Here is a 26,502-nt window from a genome sequence, read left to right on the forward strand (position 1 = left end):
AAATCCTGCGCGACGTGCTTCGCCGGTCAAAAGACAACGTGCAGTGATGGGATGACGTGTTCAGTTTGGTGCGTGCGCTTTCCGCTGCACGTCGTTCAACAGCTACAACGACAAAAAAACACAGAGACAAACTGAACAGCCCCAAGCCAATGAGTGTGCTAAGTAGCTCCCCTGCAATGTATTCCTTGAGATGACATAATTAATTAAGTCATATAACTGAACGAATAAATGCATAAACCGAGCCCAAGATAAGTCTTCCCTTAAACGTCACTGTGCAATGCGGTTCGGGTTATCAGTGACATGGGGAAACACGTAGTTCTTTTTTCAGTCAAATGCGTTAATCAGAAACAATTCTCGACAAAGTAAAAGAATTTTAATGCGAGCAACCTGCTCGCATGCGTAGCCTAAATGTGACATACCTAATTAAACTGTTGGCGCGCTGAATGCACAGAGCTGTTTGTTCGTAAATGCTGTTTGCCACTGGCATGTCGTCTTCGATAATGATATGTCCGACACCACAAATGGCTGGCACCTGCTCTTACGAATCTCCTTTAAGAGTAAGAGCGTTGTAAATACGTACCCAGAATCTTGCGCGAGATCCGCGACGTGTGTGCAGCTGCGAGTATGGCAAGAAATTGCGTCGCGCCAAGGCTGAGCTGATACCAGAGATACCGAAAAAAAACCGAGAAGAGAGACCACTGGGGAAGAGTGCATATAAACGTGCATCACCTTTTAGGTTTCAATTTCCAGGCCAGTTCGGCAGCCCAGTGTGTAGTACGTATGACTAAATACGCGTCATTTTCTGATTCAATTACAATCGGTCTTCTGGTTGGCGTACTCTGACGTCCCAATGCCATACGCCTGTTCGGCATGCGGGAGTTAGACTGTGCGCGAATTCAACTCGTTAAGGAGGAGTATTTTTAATGATTGGAAAATGTAGAGAGGTCGGCCGGATATTGCAACATCTGGCCTGCTACTCTACGTAAGGGAAGGGGAAGAGGGGAAGAAAAAGGGTCACAATGGGGGATGATAATGCGAGGAACGAAGTCAAGGAGACATTACACAACTGGTATCACCGGCGTGAGTCCAGGCCCGTGTCACCTGGGAAACGTGAAAATGCACGCATTGTCTCTGTCGTCTGCCAACTCTGTGGCCATGCGCCTTAGACTGCAGCCATATTTCGTGGGTACAAGGTGCGAAAACCTCTTGTGGAAGGCGCGAAGCACTCACTGTGATCGGAAAGAGCGGTCCGGGTCGGGCTCCCACGTGCATGGCCACCGGCGTCCTTCTTGGCGGCAGGCGCCGGAGCTTCGATGAGTTCCACGCGCTTCGGCGTCAGGTACTCGGCTACACCCAGCGATTCCGACACGGTCTGGCGTTGGGAAGAAGACATCACGGAGTTGATGCCCTCGCCGTCAGCGAAACAGAGCGAAAGTGAACAGACCGACACAGAACTCGAACAACCGCTCTTGTGTTCAAACGCTAGTGTCTTGTGGAGTAACGATGTAAAGCACTGGAACAGACGAGGACGATAGAGGAGGACGCAAGCGTTCGTGTCGTGTCCTCGTCCATTGTCCTCGTCTGCACCAGCGCTTTACATCCTTACTTCGTCACACCAACAAGGCTGAACGGCAGCACTGGTCTTATGGAGGTACGGTACACTTGTCAGGAGTGTGTTTGTCTCGGAAAGTGAACCGTCAAGCGTAGCGTAACATGAATATCTATAGGGCCGACTGCACAAAGCTATTCCTTCGTAAGGACTGCTTCTCACCGGACAGCGTCCTTCGCTAATACTAATTTGTATATCCTGATTATAAAGTCTGTCCGTGCGCACCACTCTAGCGTGAGAATCGCCTTGTGAGAATCGCCTTGTTCGCGGGGTGCATCCAAGTGCCACTACAAGCCAGCAGTGACCACTTCGAGGTCTATTTCATGATAATAGAAAATCCTAGCGACAAAGGCCCTTTTCAAGCAGCAGGATTGCGCGGTCGGTTATAGTTGATTCAAATTCATGATCACTGCTTAATTGCACAACAGACAAGAATTCGTGGTTTGAAAATGTAGGCGTAAAAGAAACAGACCCTAGAGGAACGAACAGCACAACAGACATGCCGTTTAGTAGCTTAAAGGTAGCGAATAGTCGGAGTTTATGTTCTTCTTTTAACTCATCTAGTGTTAGTGCTTTCTAGGTCAACCTCTTCGAACGATGAATACTTACCAACTCGCACATTTTCCTTTACTTCTGTGATACAATAGCACAATGGCTGTCAACAAAGCTGCCGCGGTCACCGTTCCCTTGTCGTTGCCTAATGTACTCGGGAATATTGAGAAGAAAGGGGCTTAACCGAGGGGCCCGATTTTTATTAGTCATAGGAAGCCAACAAACAATGAGACAAAGGACAACATAGGGTAAATTACTTGGCTTAATAAATGAAATAATGAAACTAAAAATTAATGGAAATGAGAGTGGATGCAAAAACAACTTGCATTTGAAGCATTTTGAAGCATTTCAACGGTTTTTGGCACCAGACACCATAGCGACCGAGCCGCATTATAGGATTCAAGGGGAGTAATTTACGAAAACTCCTTTGCTAAATAGTTTCAAATAAGTTGCAACATCTACTTGTAAGAAAATTTCATTTGCAGCTTCTACGTTCGACTACCACTCCCACTAAAAACTTCCACGACAAAAAAAAAAAAAACACCGATACGCACTCAAGTATCAAGTGTACGCACTCAGGCCTCCAGATGAAATATAGTCGTCAACGCGCACATGACGACCAAGTCCATCCATGCGGATCAAGCGGAGCAATGATACCTTTGCTACTGTAGGCACAGCACTAGTGCTTGCCGCTGGAACTATATATAAATGAATAAATAAATAAATAAATAAATAAATAAATAAATAAATAAATAAATAAATAATGAAATAAATAAATGCCCCTTAATATGGCCAAGCACTTGCCAATATCACGTGCAGCTTCCACTTTATAACTTCAGCTAAGCACTTGCAAATTTCACGACAGAAACGTCTGCACGCACTCTGGTCCGGCCGGCGCCCGCGGTGGCCGCTCTTTCAGACCTGGCCGACGCGGCGGAGTGTCTGTCCAGCCTCGTGGGCGACGGCGTGGTGGCGGCCACGTTGTCCTCGCGGTGGCTCTTCCACGTCAGCGTGGGCGACGCGCAGCGGGGGACGGGCGCAGGCTCCGCGGCAACGCCGCCGACCCCGCCGCCGACCCCGCCGCCTCCGCGCGTCTGGAAAACCACGTTGAGCGGCGGGGCCTTCTCCACGTGACGCAGCTGGACGTTGAGGAAGCTCGGCTTCTCGTCCTCGGTGGAACTGGCGCCCGCCGACGCGGCGTCCGACGACGAGGACGACGAAGACACCAGCACGAACTCGTCCGAGGAGCGACGTCGCTCGGGAGCTGCACGGGGGAGTGGGAAAAAGTTTTGTTGAGATGGCAGTGCATTAGCCACAATGAAATTTACACTGTGGGGCGATTGAGAGTGCTCTAACTGCAGGCCGACCTGTAGCGCTGCAAAAGCCTTCGGCATCTGTTCCGTCCGAGCGCCACTTGTCGAATGCGGCAGGGTCTGACGGCGGTGATAATATGTAAGGGAAAATCCGGCGGCGAGGAAGGAGTTCGGTGCGGGCGCAGTATAGGATGCAAGCCGTTCTTACAGCTCTCGCCTGTTAGCTCGCCCACACGGCTCACCAGTCATATACCGAACGCTGTATCGCTTAAGGAATTTTGAGAGAGACCAAGAAGGAAAGGCAAGGAAGTTAACCGGCTCCCGGTTGGCTACCCTACACGTGGGAATGAGGAAGACGGAAAGAAAGATAACAAGGAACAAGGAGACTCATCGTGCGCGCACCAGCAGGTGAATGTTCACGCGCGCATTGTCACAAGCGTTCGTACAGTCCTGCAGCGTTCAAGAAGTTGAGGAGGAAGTGAAACGCCTGCCTCCAAAGCATCCAATGCACCCGCGGAAACGAAACGTCACTCGAACTTTCGTGCGGGGCCATTGTGTGCGCACTGAGTCCACCTATAAAAAACGCAGTTTGTCAAATTCGGCACACTCTAGCGAATAATGGCCAATGTCGCAAGGAGCTTCACAGTGCGTACACGACGATGACGTGCCGCCATGATCGAGATTGCGCAGACCCTACGTGGCTGCGACACAGCAGAGAGAGAGAAAGAGAGCTGCGCTGAGCCTGACTTTAATCTGAAGCTGGAGATTGTTGGCCTGGCTGATCACTTGGCATGCTAAACGATGTCCTGGATGATAACTATGGTACGCACAGTCAACACATAAACACACAAGCAGCAGATACACCGGCACACACACACATACAGAAGAAAGATACTCACAAAGTTTCGTTAACGAGTGTATACTTTGAAAAAAGAAATCAACGGCGTCTTCGTATCAACCAACGCACGTCTGGCGCTCCCCTAGGGGCAATGTCCAGCAGCTCTCACCTGGAGTTGCGTTACGCGAGAATATTGCAGACTTGAAAGAATGCCTCTCTGACATGAAGCGGCAGCACCCACATGAAGCACGTTGTAAGCTCAAGGAACCTTAAGGTAGTTCGTGCAAGCCACGTTAGGTTTGATGCGATGAGAACACGCTTCTTCTTGTCTATTGAGGCACTGAATGCCCCAAAGCAACACATTGGCTAAAAAAAATGGCAGCACTGGGTGTCTCGGTAATAACATAGACCACCTCGGGTTGTTTAACGTGCATCTAAGCCTAAGTATACACGAAGGCGTTTCCAAAACTGCCACCACTGGAATGCGACTTCTAGGGCCGGCAACCAAACCTCGCGACATCGCGCACCCTGCAGAAGAACCGTGGTGGATGTACAAGTCACAGACTGAGTCACCAAGAAACTTCTAAAGTTAGACTGAATGGACTAAAGTTGGCGACTAAAGTTAGACTAAAGGGACGTGGGATACAGGCACATTGTGATCAGGTGGACGTCAACGTAGGGATAGTCATTATTGAATGGATGTCGAACGTCTTTTCTTTTCTCCTACGTCCAGCACGTTAACCCAGATGAGAACGGTGATGCATGAAGTCGTATACTCATACATTATACAGACGTACACAGCAGACACGGTAACGAGCCCAAGCGCGCACGGTAAAGGGTAAGCTACAGAGTTTGGTTCAGGCTACTGTGCCTGACCAACACTAAGCGCGCCTTCATACGGAGCTAAGCACTAGCAGCGCTTCTTCAAAGTCTACGCACAAGGTAGTGCTGGAACGCGCTACTACGCAAACGTGAAGTGGACTTCAGAGTAGCTTTTTAGGCAGCGAAGCACTTGCAGAAACATAAAGTAGGATATAAGTCAACTCACTGGGCTTCAATAATGGACGTGCACTCTCACAGAGACAAGCGCGCCTCGCCGGTGGTCCGTTTACTACTGAGTTCGAGCAATTCCTTTGCACAGACGGCCAGCGCTGACGACTCGCCCGGATAAACAGAGAGCGGTGTGGAGATGTAAAATTGCTGCCATTCACAAGAGGAAAATGAAACAAGCCCTGCAATCAGATCGTAAAAAGGAAGCAATACCTCGAGGAGATGCATAAAAGGAGCAGAAACGACAAGTGATAAGAACGCAGAACTGAATGCTATTTATAGCAGTAATATGTGTAATTGAGGGCGAATGTGCTAAGTGCTAGAAAATGTTAAAGACTACAATTCGACAGAATACAGGTTCTGTTGTCAATGCTCTGTGATAATCCTTCAGTCACGCATCATGATGAACTGTCCATAAATGTGCCAAATTTACATAAATTTATTCGATGTGGCGCCGACTGCCTTGAAAGAAAACCAAAGTGGTACGAGTAGGATGATGATTTGTGAGTGCCGATAGTATTCTCTGTGCGTTCGTGTGTGTGTGTGTGTGTGCGTGTGTGTGTGTGTGTGCGTGTGTGTGTGTGTGTGTGTGTGTGTGCGTGCGTGTGCATGTGCGTGCGTGTGCATGTGCGTGCGTGTGCATGTGCGTGTGTGTGTGTGTGTGTGTGTGTGTGTGTGTGTGTGTGTGTGTGTGTGTGTGTGTGTGTGTGTGTGTGTGTGTGTGTGTGTGTGTGTGTGTGTGTGTGTGTGTGTGTTCATATACATAAATGAATTCCAGACTCAAAGCAAAACGAACGTCTTAGTTACTGGTAAGAGAACAAATGATTATTCCTCCGTTGCCAGCGGAACGCCGCACGTGGAACACTGCGTCAATACGACCGAGCCTTCGCCAATGTAGTCGTAGACAGCGATGCTCAACACAATAAAATGAAACCAGGTCATAATGAATACGCATAGGGTTAAATTTACCCGACGCGGCTCAATGTACTAGATTTCCTTTTTGCCATGACTCGACACAACTAGCAAGAGTAAGCAGTGTACACAAACGTGTACACCGTGAATGAAGGGTATGCAAAGCGAGCATACATGACAGTAGTGTCAGAAGGCTTTAGTACGATGATGGATGATATTGCATCACACCATAATCTGGAGAAGCAGGACGGAAAGGATAGGACAGGCGAGCCGTACCTCAAAGCTGCAGTTTTCAGCTGCAGTTTGTCTCTCAAATAAACTAGAGCTGCACGCAGACTCGGCAAGCGAAATCCTTTGTCATCTACGTCACAGAATGAATCAAAAATCACTATTTTTTTTTTAACACGACATCTATGCATGCCACAGTCCGAATATTGATAGTACACTCGGACTAAATTTGTTGTGGGTCCAAGGAACTGGGCTAAATGAATGCAGGTAACGCAAATCTGGAAATAAAAGAAAGGGTTTAAAACAGCGCGCACCATTCGGAACGATTTTTCTAATACGTTCGATTCCTTTCTTTTTTTTTTTTTTGAGGGTCTTTTTGAGTGATGACGAATTAACCAATTTCAACTGTATACCAACCAGATCAGGCGCCTTCGTTAGTATGTGGTGCATCTTTCGTCCCGGAACGACATTCCGAACGACGAGCTGCGGAGTAACCCGTGAGTTACGGAAGTACAGGGACATAAGCGAGAAATTCTCCGATACGACACGATCGAACTCCAACCGACAACTTGAGAAGCAAAAATCGCTTAAGCTGAATCGCGCTAAATGTGAAAGAGGGTAAATTACCTGAAGACGCAGTCTTCAATCCTCGACGAAGTACAACTTCGACGTTGTATCACAATACCACGTTGCACACACCTGCCACTACGGCGACCGGCTGCGTCCGAAGAAAACGCCGCCGCGCGTACAGCTAGCTGGCTAACCGAACGCGAAGCCACGCAAGTGTCTTGGTCGTCGTCGTTGTCGGAGGCGGCGGCGGCGAGATCGAGATGGCGGGAAAGGAAAGCCCTCGGCGAGGCGAGCGGGCGAAGAAAAAGAAAGAAAAAAAGAAAAGGAGAGACGACGCAGCAAGTCGCTCCGATGATCAAAGCCGATACGGAGACGAAAAAGGGGCGACCGAAGCGCGCACCAGCGCCGTTTCAAGCGCCCGCGTTTGGCGGGGAAGCGCACGCACGTTCCGTGTAGAATGAGGTAGAGGAGGATGGCGGAGCTAAGTGAGCCAGGCAAGGCAAATAATGGAGTGTACGCGCGGTCCCACCAGCAGCCGAGAGGACGAAAGGATAATGCGGACGGCAAGAGGGGTGTCTCGCGAACGAGGGGGGTGGGACGGGGGGGGGGGAGGAGATGCCTAATAAACCAAACACGAATGTCGGCTAGGAAGCTGCTATAAGAGAGCGGAGAAGTCGCGGAACAAGTGAAGCTTAGAAGGGAGGACCGCGGTAACGGGGTGTAGGTCTCAGGTACCACCCCCCGGCTCTCTCCGCGAAGTTTGCGTACACGGCGACATCGTTTCCCTACTCGCGTTTCTGTCTCATTTGGAATAATGATAAAAAAAAGTGACTGGCCGCGGGACAGCCGGTGGTCGTCTTCCTCGATGCCTTCGTCTCTCTCTCTCTCTCTCTCGTCTCGTTCCGCACTTTAGCAGCCAGGAAAGCGATAGACATCGACTTTTGCTTTCGGAATTTCTCGTGCAGGTTTTCTTTTTTTTTTTTTTCAAGGTCCTAGCACGAAATAAAGAAGGCCTCCGGCGTACATCCAGAAAGTGAGTCCGCGCCGTGATAGCCCTGAGGCTTCGGTAAACGCCAAGAACCTTTAAGGAAGAAACTGCGTTTTGTTGTGCATGTGGAGCGGTACTAAAGACCGTACGAAAAAAAAAACGTGCTGCCGAATTCAGGTATTACGAGTTCTTGCATTCATGGCTGGGTTTTGGTAAAGCAAGCGCCAGAAGGGTTGCATACATATTGGCGGAGGAAAGGGCTAGACAAGCTCTGCGAGAAAAACTTTGTTAAAACACTGAGAAGAGCACGATTATAGCTAAATTGCGAGCGTAATCACGATAAGTTGGGAAGGTTGAGGCGCATTAGTGACTGAAGTGGCAAAAGCCACGCGATTAAAGAAATAAGCACTTCCTGTAGTGTAAAACTTGCCGTAATGTAAATGTAAGCCACAGCGATCAGAAGTTTTAACGAAAATTTATTTTGCTTGAGCGCACTTGCTACGTTCGAATTCCTTGCTAAATAAACTCGAAGGGTCGCTTATAAATTATGAGGATCCTTTTTTTTTCTAGCCGGTACGGCTAAATGAGGAAGAAGTACATACCAGAAATACATTTCAAGAAGTCGTGATACGACAGAGTAATTGCGTAGCACGGATCCTTAATACAACGAAGAAACAACATAAGAAGCAGCTTGCCGAGAGGCCGTACGTGAGCAGGAGCATTAAGTGGTTCACTTTAAAGCAAAAAATACCCTCCCGGCGGCTCGGGCCTACAATATAGAATACGAACACAAGGAGATAGTAAAGTTATTTTGCGTATTCGCATCCTTACCGAGCTCAGTTGCAGCTCGAAAACTGAACGAAGAAATCCAAGACATCTTTCTATACGACTTCACATACGACTATACGACACATACGACATTCTCATGTAAGGGAAAAAACGTGACCCAGGACCATTTCGCTGTCCACAAAACAGAGACACTATAGAAAGCTTTCGGTATCTTCTCGCAGAATTGACTATTAAAGTCAAAATTAATCCGGAGACCTTCACTATGAGGCGCCTCTCATAGCACGAGTGTTGCCTTAAAACCCAAGTTCACTCTCACTTCTCTTTAGCTTATCATTTCTATATACACTTCAATTAAAAAAAAGGAAACTAAAAATACTGCCCTGTGCTTTCCTTGGGTTCATTATCTGCTAAGTTCATATGGTTATGACTAGCCAAAATCGTAGGCATCTCGAATACCCTTCTTCTCGTTCATGAATCAATCATATATATATATATATATATATATATTTCTGCTTGAAGCATGATACGCGTTCATTTCGTTTGAAAACGCAGGAATGGGAGTCTCGTGCGTTGAGCAAACACGAAAGTACTTTTTTTTGGCATAGTAGTTGGAACAGGACACGGGACCGGAAGTTACAGCCTCATAATACTGCTGCGTGCAAAACCATCTCCAAATAAGAGGGCGGCGATACAGAATAGCGACAAGAATAAAATTCCGGAATTCCAACGGCTTTGCAAGGCCCTGTGGCTTTGTAACGCAGGCTTCTAAGACTGCAAACCACGTGAATGCGGCTGAAATTGTACCAGCAAACGCCATGCGATCACTTATCGCGCGAAAATAAAATGTTTCGGAACTCTTACGAGCCCCTGCGAAAAACCTTTTCTGACCTATTTACTGACCGTAAGATGTTTGCAGCGCGCTCTGTTAGCATTATATCAAACCACACTTTCTACAATTGACAGTTGTCAGTGTGCTCAGGGGAACACCATTTACTGTTCTATTCATACATGTCGAATAAGGCGCGTTATACGTTGTAATCATTGAAAACAGCTGTATATATATATATATATATATATATATATATATATATATATATATATATATATATATATATATATATATATATACGTATATGTTACTGCTCTGTGGGTCCCTACGGGTGAATAATTTCTCCTTCCGAGATTCTTGAGGACCTCCGCTGTGTTTCCCTACTCGTGGCGTTGTGTTGCTTAGCGGGACGTTACTGGTTAAATTGCCTGCCGCACTTCAGTGGCGGGGGAATGTAAAGCCTTTGGGCGTACGATCGAGAACCGCCGGAGCCCCCGTATCTTATTACCAACTTTCCAGCTTCGTAACGTTAAATCCACCGACCTAACTCAATTTTACTGACTTCCATCTTATGCTTGACTGCATAGATCGTCGTCCCGTCAGCAACGTCCTGGTTACTGTGCCAAACAGCATGACTGCCGAAAACAGGCAAGGTTAAAGCAAAGCAAAGCAAAACCACGCTCGCGTCTTCTCCCGTGACACATATACATGATGAACGAAGTTTCCAACCACAACGCTTCAATCTAAACTCTCTCTCACTCTCTCTGTCTTTCTCTCTCTCTCTCTTTGCTCTTATACAAAACAAAACACTCATTTCAGTTTCACTGCAGGCATGTCTCGTGAACTGCGCGGTCTGACCCTGTACGAAGTCCGGAAAGGAATACATGCTACAACCCCTTTCACAATGGAGGTCTCCCGCAGGTCACTTGATTGCCCTTCACACACACACACACACACACACACACACACACACACACACACACACACACACACACACACACACACACACACACACACACACACACACACACACACACACACACACACACACACACACACACACACACACACACGCACACACGCACACACACACGCACACACGCACACACGCACACACGCACACACACACACACACACACACACACACGCACACACGCACACACGCACACACGCACACACGCACACACACACACACACGCACACACACACACACACACACACACACACACACACACACACACACACACACACACACACACACACACACACACACGCAAATATTCCGTTGTGGCTTTTCAACTGGTAACAAAGGCCTGACTTTGCGAACGGCGGCTTCTAGCGTCGTATACTGACATTTACAATGAGGTCGTAGTGCATAGTCTAGAACCTCTCTCCCATCGTCAAACAGAAGAGCGACTCGAGAAACCCGAGACTCTTGCCGTCTTCACAAGAGGTGGCGCCAATTATCGGACCGTGAGACCCTGCCTGTCATTTCGCTTACCGCGTCTAATTGCGCTTGGCTCTAAAGCTCTAACCAGACGTCAGCGTCAGCTCGCTCCTCATTGTGGGAAAAGTGACTCTTAAGACCCGTCCACGTTACCGGCACGGCAGCTCGCCGCTGACCGTTCGCGGGTCGCCGTTCGACGTTGGTTTTGCTCGCGAACGGCGAGAGTTGCTTGCCGTAGACAGGATGGCGCCGGGACCCTTTTGTGCGTCAGCCGTGCAGCGAAGTGGCCAATATGCGATTGAAGAGCGGTCACTCTGGAACCTACGGCAGCCTCACCGCAGCACATTGCTCGGTGGCGACGGTATCGTCGCTATGTCTTCTCCAGTTCACTTCAAAGTTAAAAACTGACGGCGCTTCGAAATTAATCACCGACGCTTACAACCCGCAATATTTTTCTTGCACTTGTTGCCGCCCTTCCAAATAACAATACACAAAGAAGAAAATGCACATATATTAGCGGCGCCGTCGGCTGCGATGCGAGCGCAGACGAGCCGGTCGTCTGCCGTCGGTGCGCTGCAGCCGAGCTCGACAAGTATCGGAGCTCTCGTTCGTTTTTGAACGTTTGACAGTGGGTGTCGTTTTTCATAAAATGTACTATTTGCGCATCACTTTATCTAGCGGAAATTATTTTTGCTTTGAACAGAAGCTCAGCCTGTGTTTGCGACGCCGCTGGCGGAGGCGCGCATCTTCGCGGTCGTTGATTGGCCGTCTGCTTTGAATACTTCTCGCGCGACAGACGTTTACGGCACTGGAGGTCGGTTCGCCGTTACAGTACGTTTGCCTCTATAGCGCGGACATGCCTTTATTCCGGCACAGAAAACTTCTGGAGCCGAACGGGTCAGTACGTTAAAGTTTCACCCTCAATCTCGTCTACCTGCGCGCGTCTCGCGAGGGGCGATATCACAGTTCTGTAAATGGCACCTGATAGTACATCTGAAGCGGACAAGAAAGATTAATGCGTGGATTTGAGGAGAGGCCCCGAGCGGATAAAATCGATATATTATACATGGCTTCCAAATAGACCACTAATTTGTCAGCAAACCTTTTGCAAAGCCCTTGTAAACAATGCAACATATTCACGTATATGATATAAATTGACATATCAAATTTGTCCGCTTTGGATGCCCTAATGAATGAAGTTCAGATAACTTTGATATCTGTTTTATGTGCAGAGCTATGAATTTGTGAACTTCGTGCTTCTATTTTTTTCGAACCTAGCAATTTTTTTAAGCTTTCATTAAAAAAATCCAGGCCCTAAATCGAATTTTCGCTTCCAACAGTCCCTACGCCTTCTCTCTCACATGCAACAGATTTATTTAAATTCGGCCAAGTGGTTATCTCACAAAAGAGTTTCTGCGTTTTACATATACTTGAATAGGCGGCATATGTAGTTGGGCCCCAGCTAAAACTCGTCGCAGAGCCACATAAACTCTGAACGACTGCGGCGAGGGTTGGAGGAGAGCAGGAATACACCAAGAACAGCAACAAACAAATAACGGTTAGTCCTGGGCTCGAGTCCCGGATCAGGACGAATTTTTCTTCAACTGCGGGGCTTGTCTTCCGAGGAATCCGTATGGGTTTCCTTTGTAGCAATTGCTACGATTGGGTGGATGTCTCATTCTCCCTTTATTAATTACTTCTCTCCACCTTGCAGGCTTCCGCAGAACTATTACGTCAACAACATCTTCGCACTCAAAAAAAAAGAAAAATACATTGAAAGGAAGTGACCTAAGATACGGATCCGCAGTTCTGTCCGATCCTCTCCAACAGTGCATTTATATGGACGGAAAGGTGCGTAGGTCAAGCCCTTCTATAGGAACAAAACCAACACGCCGGCCCGTATAGATATAGAGTGCGTACGTTTGTAGAGTACCTATTTCATAGCGCAGCTATGGAACGTACAGGCGTCTCTCTGAGCCGTCCTGGTAAAAGGCAGAGTCGAGGAAGAAGCGAGCAGGGGGGCCCCCGGGTGTTCCACGATACATTTGCGCTTCCTGTACCGTGAAATTGCTTCGGACACGCCAGAGTAGCCGCGCTGCTATCAAGGGCTATCTTACTGACACAACCGCGCGGAGGAGGACGCAGAATAAAATAATTACAGCTATGCACCGCGGAAGGCTTCCTTTTAAGGCTTCCAAATCAAGTGGAACCCCAGAGCGGCCACTCGGCGTCAGTGCGATTGCCCTGACAGCTGCGGAGTGTGACGGCGATTCATCGCCACTTCACCGGGAGTAACCCTGGGGCGCTACCACCCGGTCGCTACGGAGCAGTGCGCAATCATTCCGCGCTGTTGAGCGCGAAATGCTGACTGGACGTCATCAAAGATAGATTTACAGTTTAATTCTCGAGAATTCTCGTCCGTTCCTCGCCACAGTTACGCCAAGCAATACTACACGGCTCTGCCGATACACGCGCTCAAAACACACAGACACACACAAAAGCATATTTTACAGCAACAGAGCCGAACTAGAACCAGCACTCTCTCGACTCTGCAGCTACGATCTCAGCTGCCTGCATCAGCTCGGAGGAAAAATAAAACTGCGCAAAACAAGAATCGCACGGCCCGGACCCAGCACGGACCCAGCGAGCCGGCAACGGCGAGCGGAGACCCCCGCCGAGTAACGGCAACTTCGAGGATGACGTAGGCCCCCGTCGGGGCGCGCGAGCGCCCAACTGCAGGCATAAATAAGGTTTATCCAATCCAATCCAATACATATACATATACCACAGGACGGGCGTCATATGTCGTATGCGTTTCTAGACCGATGCCTGTCTGTTTTGCGCCGTCCATCGATCCTGAAGTATGACAACACCAACTACGGCTCAAACCAAGATTCTGCTTAAGCTCGCAATAATTATCGGTGCCTCGGAGACGCACCGTGTTCGCACGTTTGTAAGCGTATTGGCGGTGGAAGGAAGCGCATCACGAGCGGCCAAATTTGCGCGCATATATTCTAAGTACAATAAAGTTGTATCCACCTATCCATCCATCCATATGGACAGTGAGTGGGCAACAAACTTCCATCCACTCTGTATAACAACTGCGTGCAGGGCAACGAACGCCGGAGTTTGCCTCAGCCAATCGGAATATATATATATATATATATATATATATATATATATATATATATATATATATATATATATATATATATATATATATATGGACGATATCTGGCTGCGTATTGAAGAGAACGGAGGATGATAGAAGGCGATAAAGAGGCCGACAATGGAGCAACCAGTCTTCTGGTCCTTGTTTCGAGTTGGCTGACGAAAGCGAAAAATTTCGCTGAGCAGCTGGTGTACAGAGTTGGCGATGTTGAGCATCCATTACAGCCACTTCTCGTCAAGAACTGTCCAGCTGGAGAAATTTGCTGAATGTATAGCGTGCTGTAGCCTACAAGCGTATATCTGCGATGATGATGATGATGATGATGATGATGATGACGATGATCTACATTACTTTTGAAACGGAGCGGATAAAAATATATACCTAGCCTTCCTGAGCTAATCAAGTTTTACTACACTTATCAATGTGAAGCATTTTGCCTATCTGTACTTGACTTTCTCTTTCATCATTCACATCTCTCTCTCTGCAGAGAGAAAGCCCCTGATTTAAACAAAGAGTGGCTAGCCAACGCACGTTCGCCAACCCGCTACTCTGCGGGGAATGGGACGAAGGGGCTGAAAAGCACGAGTATGGAAGGCGGGCAGAAGAACAGAAAAAAAATAAAGGCACAGGTCGGCAGCAGAGTAAGTATGTTCAAGACGATGAGGGCAGGTATACTTGTTAAAACATGACGGTTAGTGAAAAAAAAAACAGAGAGAGAGAAGACATTCTTCAAAGAGAGATTGAGAGAGAGATACACGCTTTAATGATAATTGATGAGATATGGTTCGGTCATAATTTAGAGAGGAAACTTACTATTCGATATATAAAAAAAATTCAGTGTTTGAGGCTGTTCTTTGCTTTTTTCTTTGGGGGGGGGGGGAGGGGGAAGGGGCAGGATTAGAGATCGAGTATTAGTGTCAAAGTCAATGTGCCTAGCATGGTCGATCTTTTACATTTTCATTTTATATCAATGTCACTCGTCTCTGCTTCCTGCATAAAACCTGCACATATAATTTACGCACACGGGCATCTCTAAAGCGCACCGATCTGTTAATGGAATGACGAATTATATTCTAACGGATTCTTTGATTCACATTATTTTCCTCGATTTAGCCATTCGCTACGTGCCATTGGACCGCTCTTCGCCGGTCCTCAAGAACGGGTATGTCCCACTGTGACACACGAGTTACAGAGTCCCTAAATGTTGCTTGATACACGTCGTACTTTTCTGTGCCTGTCATCACTAAATTATCCGCACCGAGCCGTTCGCTGCAAGGCATTTAACTAAAGGCTTTAATTAAGATTCGTTTCGCATGGGATTCCAACATGTGCGTTGGATGTGCGTGCGTTCGTTTTACGCTGTTGCTGTGAACGTCCCTTGCTTATCTGGGCGACTGACCGGTTAATGCTTCAATGCTTCCGGTGGACGTGCAGGTCGTACTGTTCTTGTTGCAATTTTTGCAGCGTCACCACGCCCGCTTTTCAGAGACGAGATCGCCGGCGCACAACCAAGCAGCTATCGACAACCACGAAATGTACGAGAGGAGGGAAAGCGGCAGTGGTCTAAACGCGCGAAGACGCGCCAAGACGCGTCGCATAGCATATGCACAAACGTGGCGCGCTCGTTCTTCTTACCGGTTCGAGACGCGGGCAGTCAAATATATTTAGAACCTCTTTGCAAGCGTGCCAGCCGGTACGCCGGCGGGCGAGGGACTTCGACAAGTGGGGCCCAGTCATGAGCACCGCGGAAAGCCACACGGCGAGATCGCAGGGCTACGTGCTGGCATGTGTGAATGACTCGTGCTCGGCCGCGCGCGCTTTGCCGTATACACGTATACGTAGGAGACGTAATCCGCTTTCAGGTTTGGCCAGCTGACGGTGTGGTGTGGTATTGGGAAATGTAGGCTCTGTCTGCTTATAGCGCTTCACCGCTCGGGGGGTTCGAGACCTTCGTGGGAGGGGGGGGGGACAGCCGCGCCGCTTCGTTGTGCATTCGTCCATGCGAGCCTGGCCGCATTGAACGCGGGCGCGCGGCGCGGGTCACGAAGCGACGCCCGACAGGTGCGGGCGAGTAAGAATAATGACGACAGGAGATTCGCGCGCGCCGACACGACGAAACACGGAGGAGGTGGAGGAAGGGGGGTGGGGTGTTGCGACCCTTGACCCGCGAGTCGTGTGTCGTGTCTCACACTGCTACGCGGAGCAGGAAGGGAGAGAGCGCTCGGAACAGTGTGGTCTGCGCTGCGGACGAAGTGAAACATCGCCGTTTGTTCTTTGTTCTACTGCGCTAGGCGAAAGAGGATACCCGTGTATAACGTTGTGTTACGAGCCATCGGGCTCAGTGTTTAGGTGATCGATCGACTATACGAGCGCTCCGCGAAGAGACACAAGCTAATTGCTTGCATCTCTCGCGTGATTTGGCAGCCCGATCATCATCAACTTCGGCGTATTTTTCACAGGTCTTCAATCGTACCCCGTGTCATCATCAAACTCTCCCATGAGCCTCAAGTTTCAAAACGTGGAAGCATAGAGTGGCCAACAACTTGTGGGTTTGCCGGGTGTCGCGTGATCCGTGGCAAACAACACTTAACCATAAAGCGCCACCTTCTTAGCCCGAAAGCAAAGTCAGATCTCGGCACGCACTATAGCTGCAAGCAAAAGCAAGAAACTTCAATCGACGTTTTTTTTTTTTTTTTCAATCACATTAGCCATTTCTGATGCTCTTTAGCATACGATCGATCACGGCGAGTTTCATTTTGTTGCTCAATGGTGCCGCGTCAGTCAACCACCTCGCCTCCCTTCCACAAGGCACGCGAGTGTGTCTAAAAAATTAAAGCAGAGCTTCGGCATGATTGAAACACTCTGAAGAGAGCTATATAGGTACGTGCTGTACGCGCATATCTCTTACGCCCTGTAGCACCTCAATGTACTACAGGCACCCAGCAAACGCCGGTATACAGAGCCTCTAACCGATGGTTTCTTTGATTAGCCCGCCGTCTGAAAAGCCCATACGTTTTTCGGAAGTCAGAACGTTATGACGAAGCGCGCTGTAGTTTCAGAGCAACCGCATCTAGCACAGCTATATGTGTATAGCAATGCGCCGTTCGGAAGTGCCCCATATTCCCGACAGAGTTGATCGATTATCATCGCCGAAGCAGTGTTGTAGTTTACACGCTTGGATCAAGCGAGAGTGTGATCACGTCGTTAAGACGGCGTGCCGAAGATGAAGCCATTGTCCGCAGCGGTGTTTCGTCCCTGTAAGTATAGCACGACGACCCGTCTGCTTGCTGCCAGCAATTTCAACGAGTGCCCCCCTCTTTTACGGGACCTATAATACCGATCCCTTTGGGAACAATATTGAGGCGCGGCATCGCCGTCGAACCCTTCGAACCAGTTCTCGTCGCCCACGTGGTTGCGTACGCGAGACGAAACTTTGCGACTCGGTCCCTCGAAAGAAAAAGAACAAGTAGAAAAGAAACGTTAAAGGAAGGAAGAAATAAAGGCATATCCTCAGCGAATGATGCTGCCATTCTATTGCCAAAGCACCGACTCTCGTCTAACGTCCTGGCGTTATCTAAGAGGAACGCTTTCGGAGAGACAGAGAGGGAGAAAGAGAGGATGTAGGAACGACTTGGCCACAAATAATCAAGAGAGCAAAGTGAGAAACAGAGTGAACCTTCTCGGTGGGACTGACTCCCTCTCGTCGCGTCTAGCTATAGCCGCTTCGGCGACGTAATCTCTCGAGGCCCGCCTGTTGCTGCTGCTGCTGCTGCTGCTGCTGCTGTTACTGTGGCTGCTACCTTTCCCCGTGGTGTCCCAGTTACTCCGGGCGCTCATACCAGTCTCCTTCTCTACGGCGCGCCAGTCGACTCGTGTTTTAAGAAAAGGCGTTCGTGCAGATCTCTGAACGCAACAAACAACCTCGCGTATTTTGCGAGGCGGATACCCGTTGTACTTGCAGTTCTAGGCTGGCCGTCTCGCTTCCAATTTTTTTTTTATTTTTCGTCTGGGTGCGTGTCTTCGCTATTCCTGGTTCCAAGCGCTCGCACTGTGACGGCGGCGCACGCGTTTCGACATCGGGTTGCCAAACGTGGACGGGCCGTTTCGAAACAAGGCGCGATCGAACCAATCTGTGCCGCTGATCGAAAGCCTGCCGAGACGGAGAGCCGAATTATTGATTTTGAACTGGCACACACGTTTTAGTTGATGCCCTCGTTTCCTTTGAGTAATTCGAGCAAGATATAAGTGGCACCGCTCACAGGCTACACATCTGCTTTTGCGGAGATCTATAGGCCTCGATAAGGCTTCTAGTGTGTCTGTTTGAGTACGCGCAATTTGTGTGTTTATATGATAAATGTGAACATGATACTTCTTACCAAGAACTAGATATCGTAGATGAGCGAGCACGCCAGGAACATCAGACAAGGTGTATCCGGTCACTCGTCGAATTCAGCATCACTGTTATATATATATATATATATATATATATATATATATATATATGACATTAACCAGACATTGACCAGAAAATAACATACGAATCTCGTTGCACAGAAATATCAAGCGTCACTTGGACATGTCAGCGGTTAGCTTAGCGCCTGCAAGAACCATCTCGTACTGAAGAAAGAAAAAGGAATGAACAAGCGACGTATAACATGCCTACGCAGAAACCCCTCTACTTGCTACGTCAATTGACGGATGATTCCGACGAAGTACTATGGGTACCATTCACAAAGGGTTAAAATAAACGTGGTCATTTCGATCGCTCACGAGGGGACAAACAAGAGGAGCGTCAGCCTGGAGTCAAAACTTTGACAAATGGAGTTGTTGACGAGGGTATGTATATAGACAAGTCCCTGAAGAAGAAAAGTCCCTCTGTGGTAACATTTCCTTTGCAGCTTGGGGCTTTACTTGTTCGTCCACGCGCTGTTGATCAAAATGTGATAGCACAGCGGAGACAGTGATCATTAAGTTTATGACAGAAGATTTCATCGCTCAAGCTCCACCGACGATTGACGACTCGCGACATACAGGCACAACGTGTCAACCGGAAGGCACTGTGACGCAATCGTACGAACGTCACACGGCAGCAAAGGACACCATCTCGACGTGCCGTAAAGGCTAAAGAACGCGAAAGACCATGTTAAGACGTTACCTAATGGCTTAAAGATAAAAAAAGAAAAAAAAACAAGATAACTATCTCTCCAGCCCTGATGGTCATTATAGCCCTCCCCAGCTTACGATAAAAGCACACACGGTGATGCTTCAGCGTACAGGGCGCTGTAGACGACTCTGACTGAATACAAGAACGCCGAACAAGGAATTTCCCGTTACAGCGAAGAGAAGCCAATATTTAGCGAACATCGAGTAACAAGGTCGGGGACAAGGTAGCGAGGCCTCAAAAAAAGTCATGTGGCGCGAAAGTGTATAGGAAAAGGGAAAGTATGTAAGGTCGTAGGCTGCAGAAAAGCGGGCCGCTCCGCCGAGATTCGATCGATCGGTTGATGCCTCCCGCGCATTAGCGGATGAAGCAGAGAACGCAGTACGTGACGCTTCTAGAACGAGGAAAGTTGAAGCGCAGCACGACGCCAGCAGTTTCAATGTGTAGCGAGAAAGAAGCAACGATATATAAAAGGGCTCCTTGACGTCCGTATACGTCCGAGTGAAAGCCAAGGCCCCAGAAAATGCGGCCATCGAAGTGGAGACCTTGGTCCAGATGAAGACACAGGCTCGTACAGCACGGTACACTGTACTTTAAAGGAAACACTGCACACTGTACTTTAAAGGAAACACTCTAACAAACTCGCTTTACTCGCAGTCTATATATATGCATATATCGGCAAGCGCCGGCTGAATCTAATGCACCGTAAAGGTGGGCGTAAGGATACCAGTGCCACCAATCACACTCGCTGCTGCATAGCTCGGCAATTCTAAGAATCCCGAATAATTCACACGCGCTCTACATTCATGCGTTCCTTCAACATTGGGCACTACCGCACACGCTCGATTTTCTTTATATCCTTGCTGCTGGGTCCTAAAACGTTAGCACGTACCACAACGTGTGTACTGGTTTTGGAACTGTGCAAGGAGCTGCAGAACCGGCTGCGGCAGCTACAGTCCTTTAAACTTAAGAAGAGGTGACATCGATACGTTTGGTTTATCGAGCAAACTGGGCCAGTGAAAGTGACCCAATTTGACTCGCCCTGTAACAATCCCTGCGTTCGGTTGATATAGAGAGCGGTTTTGGGTCCCGCGTCGAGAAACGTGTATTTGATATGCATGGTGCATCCCGGTGAGCCAGCAACAACCAAATACGTCTATAGTTAAGGAAGGTGTATTTTTACCCCTTGCGTTATAAACGATAGTTTTCCTGTCCCTGATCTCATGCGTACAAAGCTAGGCAACGAAGGCGCGCAGATATAAGGGCGCGAAGGTAAGTATGCAAATAAGCCTGCATGCAAAGTGCATTCGTTATCGTTACCGCAAGAAAAACGAGTCCGAAGGGGAGGCTCAAAGAAACAATCTGACAGTTCTTTCGCGATAACATCTTGTTCGTGATGCCTTTATAGTATACCGTTGCAGAGCATTGGCTGCAGCTTCTGTAGCAGCCAGCGTCAAGTGTCCTTGAGCCCATGACTCATTCGCATATATTTTCCTTTCTGGGGCTGTTTCTGTTTACCGCAAGCGACCGATCTTCCCGAACTTTCGTGACTTAACGTACACTATGACCTGAAGCTAATGCAGTTATCATTATTCTTGTATTTACGCGATTAATGTAACGCAGGGACGAATGATCAGCGCCACCACCGGGCGAAGCAGCAGGTTGAGCTTTTAATGCGACTGACAATTTTGGGGGGACTGAACGCAATTTTAGGGGGACTATCTGTCTTTCTTTCTAACCGTTTCCCTGCCAACTTGGGTCCCTGGGAGGTCTGTGCATGGTCTAATGGGTACAGCCCCTGGCCGTTATGCTGAGGAAACAGGGTTCGAAGCAAACCATCAGACCAACTTGGGTCACTCGATGTGTGTCACTGCGTGTGTGCCGCTCGCCAGTGAACGTCTTTCGCGTCAGGTTGGGCCCCTAGGTATGTGCTGCTCTTCAATGACAAAAAAATATATACAGAAAATTTCTCCGGGGCTTTGCGGATCTCTGGGGCTCGAATCATATATACTCGTATAACTTTGTCTGAATGCTTAATCAAACACGCGCCACGCGCGGACTTCGTGGCCGCGCCGCTTGGTGGCGCAGCGTGTTCGATGGAAAGCACGAGAGAGGAACCCGGCGGCATTAACGCCTCCTACGTAACACGTCTCTGCGGTGGCAATGCGGTGCGTTGCTGCGACGCTAATCGCATTATGACGCCGACATTCGTTGAGAGATGGCGCGTTCTGACGTAATGCTTTTTGTGTGTGTGTGCGTATGTGTGTGTGTGTGTGTGTGAAAACAATGCGCGTCTGTGATGACTACTACCTCGAACGTGGTTCACTGACTAATCGGCACTCGATTTGGTAAAGTCGGTGAGGTTGGCTCGAAGGTCAAGTCTACTAAGTAGGAAAGGGCGCTCTCAGAGCTGCCTTAGTAGCTTCGCTTAAACTACGAAAGTAAAGATCGAATCAACCAGGACGGATCTGTTGAATTATGAAAAAAAACAGAGTTCACACATTATCCCAGGCCGTGTTCGCCTGAAAAACTCACATGAAAAATGCAACTACTTTCAGGAGCTAAGTTGCTAACAAGTAGGCGCCTAGAATTGCTGTTTTCTTTCTATATTAACTGTTTAAGCACGTTTGCGAAAGTTGCTGTTTTGCCGGAACGTTTCCTGTATTTCCTTCTTCCCATCATTTGATGATACCATCCTTCGATCACTGGGAAATTTACTGTTCCTGGGGAAGCCGGCGACACAATCGTCGACAATATTTGCAGTTTCCTCCAAACAAATCGTTCACTCATGATAGGCAACTGCGCTGACCGTTTTCTCAGGTTTAACCCTCCCAGAAATCTAGTGTAGTCCTCCTGCTGAGTTTCTGTCAACGACTGCCCAGTGTGACCACAGCTTGTTCGCCCATACCACTCCTCAGCCATATGCTGTGTGGATCTATCTCTTGCTGGACTGCGTGCAATCGATGAGACGACGTTTGCTCGCCTCTCGTAGGAAAAAGAAAAAGGCGTCGCGCTACTTAGAACGTTCTTCGGCTCGCCGGTACACAATAGAACGGCCCCGAGTGGGACGCAACCTCGCACACACTTTCACGAGCGACTTCGCCGCCTACCATCTGCGTCCGATCGGCACGCGTTGTTGCATAGTGCGCGCGCTAAGAAGCGTGGTCGTCGCACGAAATCCATCCCAGACACCCACGGCGCTTTAGCCACGCTCGTTCCCGCCTGCGAAGGCGCCGCACGACGCGGGCCACGGGGCTGTGCAGCTTCACGCCGTTCGTTTAATCGTTGACGAACAGACAACGACCGCAGCAGCAACCCTGCTCGTCCATACACCCTGGCTTCGCCGGCCGTACGCACACCTACACGGCGCAAGACAGCTTCGCCGAGACGCACGTCGCCGATACGCGCCGCACGCGGCAAAAGGCGAGCCAAGAGCCGTGTCCGCGCACACACGCGCGCGCGCACGCAGCCGACCACACGTGCACACGCAGATGGACGAGAAGGTTCGACGACCGACCTTTCCTCCTCGTCCTCGAGCTCTCCTTCTTTCTCGTCGTCTTAGTTTCGTCGTCGTTGTTGTTTCTACCTCTCTCGCCTTTGAAGTGGGTGTCCGTTGTGAGTGTGAGCGCGGGCGCGTATTTGCCACGATTACGAGAACCGGCGTCGTACCCACCTCTCCCAAGCACCTCAGCCTCCCGGCGATGGGTCAACCGGACAGTTCCGGTACAAGGGACCCGTTGCTCGATAGGTGCGGCCTTCCCACGGCTAATGACATGCAACGCTTTTCTTTCTTTCTTTCTTTCTTCCTTTCTTTCTTTCTTTCGTTCTTTCTTTTGTGGCGCTCTTTCGGCTGTCTGAATGGCTCGAAGGCCGAGAAGCGACCGCGGCATGCGTGCGATCTCCTTGAACGGAATGAACTTTAGCCATAGCCGGGGGTAAGTGTGTCGGAAGGCGAGACGCAACGCCGGGTCGTCTTGCGCCATCATTAGCGGAGCGGGCTAGCGATTTTCGTCCCTGGATTAACGACCTGGAATCGTGAATGGTGGCCGGCTGTCTCTATCCTCTTTTACCTGTGATTTTAGGTGGCTGCGAATGTGACGGAAAAGAAGGTTAACTCACTAAACTCTTAACAACAAAGGAAGGGGTGCGAGGTCTCTCTAATAGGTTACTCCAGCGTAAAAAAGTTGAATAGGTGCATTGACCAGAGACTGGTGTGACGAATGTGTCTAATTCGGTACTCCAGGATTGTCTGCTTTCCTTTACTCTTACCTCCCTGCTTTCCTTTACTCTTACCTCCCTAACCTCTCCTCCTATGTAGTGTAGCTAAACCGAAGCTTCTCTCCCCCTCTCCCATCTCGTCTCTCTCTCTCTCTCTCTTAACAGCAAACGGAGTACTCGAAACTTCTTTTTACACCTCGGTTTTGTTGGTTCATCATTTCATCGATTTGTTTCGCGAGATACACAGTTTTTTTTTTTTTTCAGTAACAGTCGTGTACATAAAGTCGGCACTAGAAGAAAGGTTCGATTTTTAGTGCTGCTGTTGTTATAGAAACCAGTCGTTAGAGCACCTACAATTATCAACGCAGCTTTCCGGATACTTTATTCTTCTGAATGAAAATACCCTTATGCGAATACAGTTACACAAGCGCAAGCAGACACGGACTGAGAAGAAAGCCAGATAACTCTTTTATCTAACGCAAAAGATTATCTGAATTGGCGGATCTAATACACACCGCAGTTAGTCATTATAAAAGGAATTCCAGAGAATCCAACGACCTTTGCATGATCCTCTTAAGCTATAACATGAACGATAATTGCGAAGAAACCGTCGAACACTACGCAAGATTTGTTTCTCTTTTTGAATTATATGGAACGGTCTTAACAGTAAAGGGTAATGACATATCGTATACACAACCGCCAGTTGGAAGCAGTAACATTAGATACACCCTGCTTCCTTCGACACGCACAAACACACTTTTCTACTCTTTACGGCAGTTACAGCGACTCAGCATAACGCTCGCAGTAAAGGAAACCTTGGAGAACTATACGAATAGAAGACACACAATCTAAGCAAACACGCCCCCGTCCGTTTACCCGCTCCTTTAACAGCGGTGACCAAACGAAGGGGCGCACCAAGTTGTGTGTCACGCAGATCTCTAACTAATAAGGAACAAATACCCCCTCGACAACAACAAAAACAATAAAGAAACGAAAGAAAAACCATCCACAGAAAAAATACAGAAAAAGAAAAAGGCGCATTCGTTTTACAAAGGCAGGAGGGGGTCGGCGGAAAAGCGACGTGAGTGTGGAGAGTGACAGTTTCGTCGAAACAGCGCGTCGTGAGCAAATGCAAGATGCCTTTAATCAATTTGTGAACATGCCTGACAGATACTAGGGAAAGTATCGTCGCGCGAGTAAGACAGGCAAAGAACAGAAGGCAGGACAGCACTGGCTCTACATAAGCAAGTGCATGAGTACATTTCAGGTATGAGCCACAAATGTGGCTTCCGCAAGCATCGACCAATTGACTCGCCCAACATCACCGTTCTTTTGAGTGCCCACGTACTATACTCCACAGCTCTACAACTGTTATTTGCCGCCCATGCAATGGCGCTCTTAAGAAAAATACTTCTCATAAATAAGCACCGACCTTTGCCTTGTTAAAGAAAAAGCGAAGCTGCAGACTTCGCAGATTCCATCTGTTCTGAACCAATTTGTTGCCCCAGCAGAAGCCTGGATGGATGGATGTATGGGTGGAAGGATGTTATGAGCGTCCCCTTTGGAACCGGGCGGCGGGTTGCGCCACCAAGCTCTTGCTAGTATACTGCCTAATGTCCTACCTATACTAAACAATAAGAAGGAAGAAAAGAACACTATGAACTACCACACCCAAAGTTTCTTATCCCCTATTGCGAACTGTGCTTTTGTACGTCTCCGTCTTTTGTCGTTTCCCTACTTTTCTTCCATCAATTCTCCAATCGCCTCTTACTAATGCCTATTGCGGACATGTTTACTTTACCACTGCCCCCGCTGAACCCAAGGGCTTCAGGTAGGCCAGTGGTGCCTAAATCGACCGCTGGGCAGACGTATTCACATTCTAATAAAACATGCTCCATGGTTTCTCTAGCTTTACCGCAGCAAGCAGATGCTTATTCTTCCGTTTTATATCTCGCTTTATAGGTGCGTGCTCTAAGGCATCCCGATCTCGCTTCGAAAAGTAATGAGCTTCCCTTTGAGTTATCATAAATTGTTTCTTTCCTTATTTCTTTTTTTCCTCTTAAGTAGTTACTCATGGCCGGTTTCTTTTCCATCGCCGCCACCCATGAGATTATTTCAGCCTCTCTGACTTTCCGCTTGACCTTGTTCGTTGCTGTGTTGCCCAACCTACAGGCCGCATACTTGCTGGTAAGCTTCCTAGTTCTTTTCCTCCACTGTGAATCAATGTCTTTCCTGTACACATACCTGAACACTCTCCCAGCCCATTTACTTTCTTCCATATTCCTCAGCCGGTCTTCATACTCAATTTTACTGCGAGCTTCCCTCACTTCAAAACTAGTCCAGCCCCTAACACCCACCTCTCGCAGTAGGCTAGCGCCACCTTATGAACAACTAATACAACTAGGCGACGCACGCAGGGCCGTCCTCGTCCGCCTCCGAAATATGCGTGCAGTCTCGTCACCCTCAGAGTCTGCGAGGCAGGCAAGAGGTGAGAGAAGTCACGCAGAGAAAAAGACAGGGAGGCCAACCAGTCTAGCGTCCCGTTTGCTACCCTACACTGAGAATAGGGTGATAGAGAGAGAGAAAAGGAGGGAAAGAGCGAGCACTACGCGTCCACAGCGCGAGACGCATAGCAGCACTACGATCGGTCACAGAGGCCCGCGCTTCTCCAGAAACTGCAGCAGCGAACGACTGTAGCTTTCTGGAACCACAGACGGCATTGTAACCAGGGTCCAAAATTTTTCGTTTCTGAAGACTTTCTACAGTCTAATTCTGCTTAGTGCCGGTGTGCAAAGAGATGCGCTGGACGCCGTGATGAGGACATGT

General features: G+C 48.5%; 1 protein-coding gene across 4 annotated transcripts in view; it reads right to left on the reverse strand.

The window, feature by feature from the left end:
- Positions 1–26,502, reverse strand: part of LOC142575598 (uncharacterized) — a 311,632-nt gene that overhangs the window by 17,832 nt on the left and 267,298 nt on the right. For all 4 annotated transcript variants that reach the window (XM_075685082.1, XM_075685080.1, XM_075685083.1 and 1 more), the window contains exons 8-9: positions 3,043–3,425; positions 1,231–1,372 (exon numbers count right to left, since the gene is read on the reverse strand). In XM_075685082.1, the coding sequence (XP_075541197.1) occupies positions 1,231–1,372; positions 3,043–3,425 (525 nt within the window). The remainder of the gene's footprint in view (positions 1–1,230; positions 1,373–3,042; positions 3,426–26,502) is intronic.

This window comes from Dermacentor variabilis, chromosome 3 (genome assembly GCF_050947875.1).
Source record: "Dermacentor variabilis isolate Ectoservices chromosome 3, ASM5094787v1, whole genome shotgun sequence".
In the NCBI taxonomy this organism is placed as follows: domain Eukaryota; kingdom Metazoa; phylum Arthropoda; class Arachnida; order Ixodida; family Ixodidae; genus Dermacentor; species Dermacentor variabilis.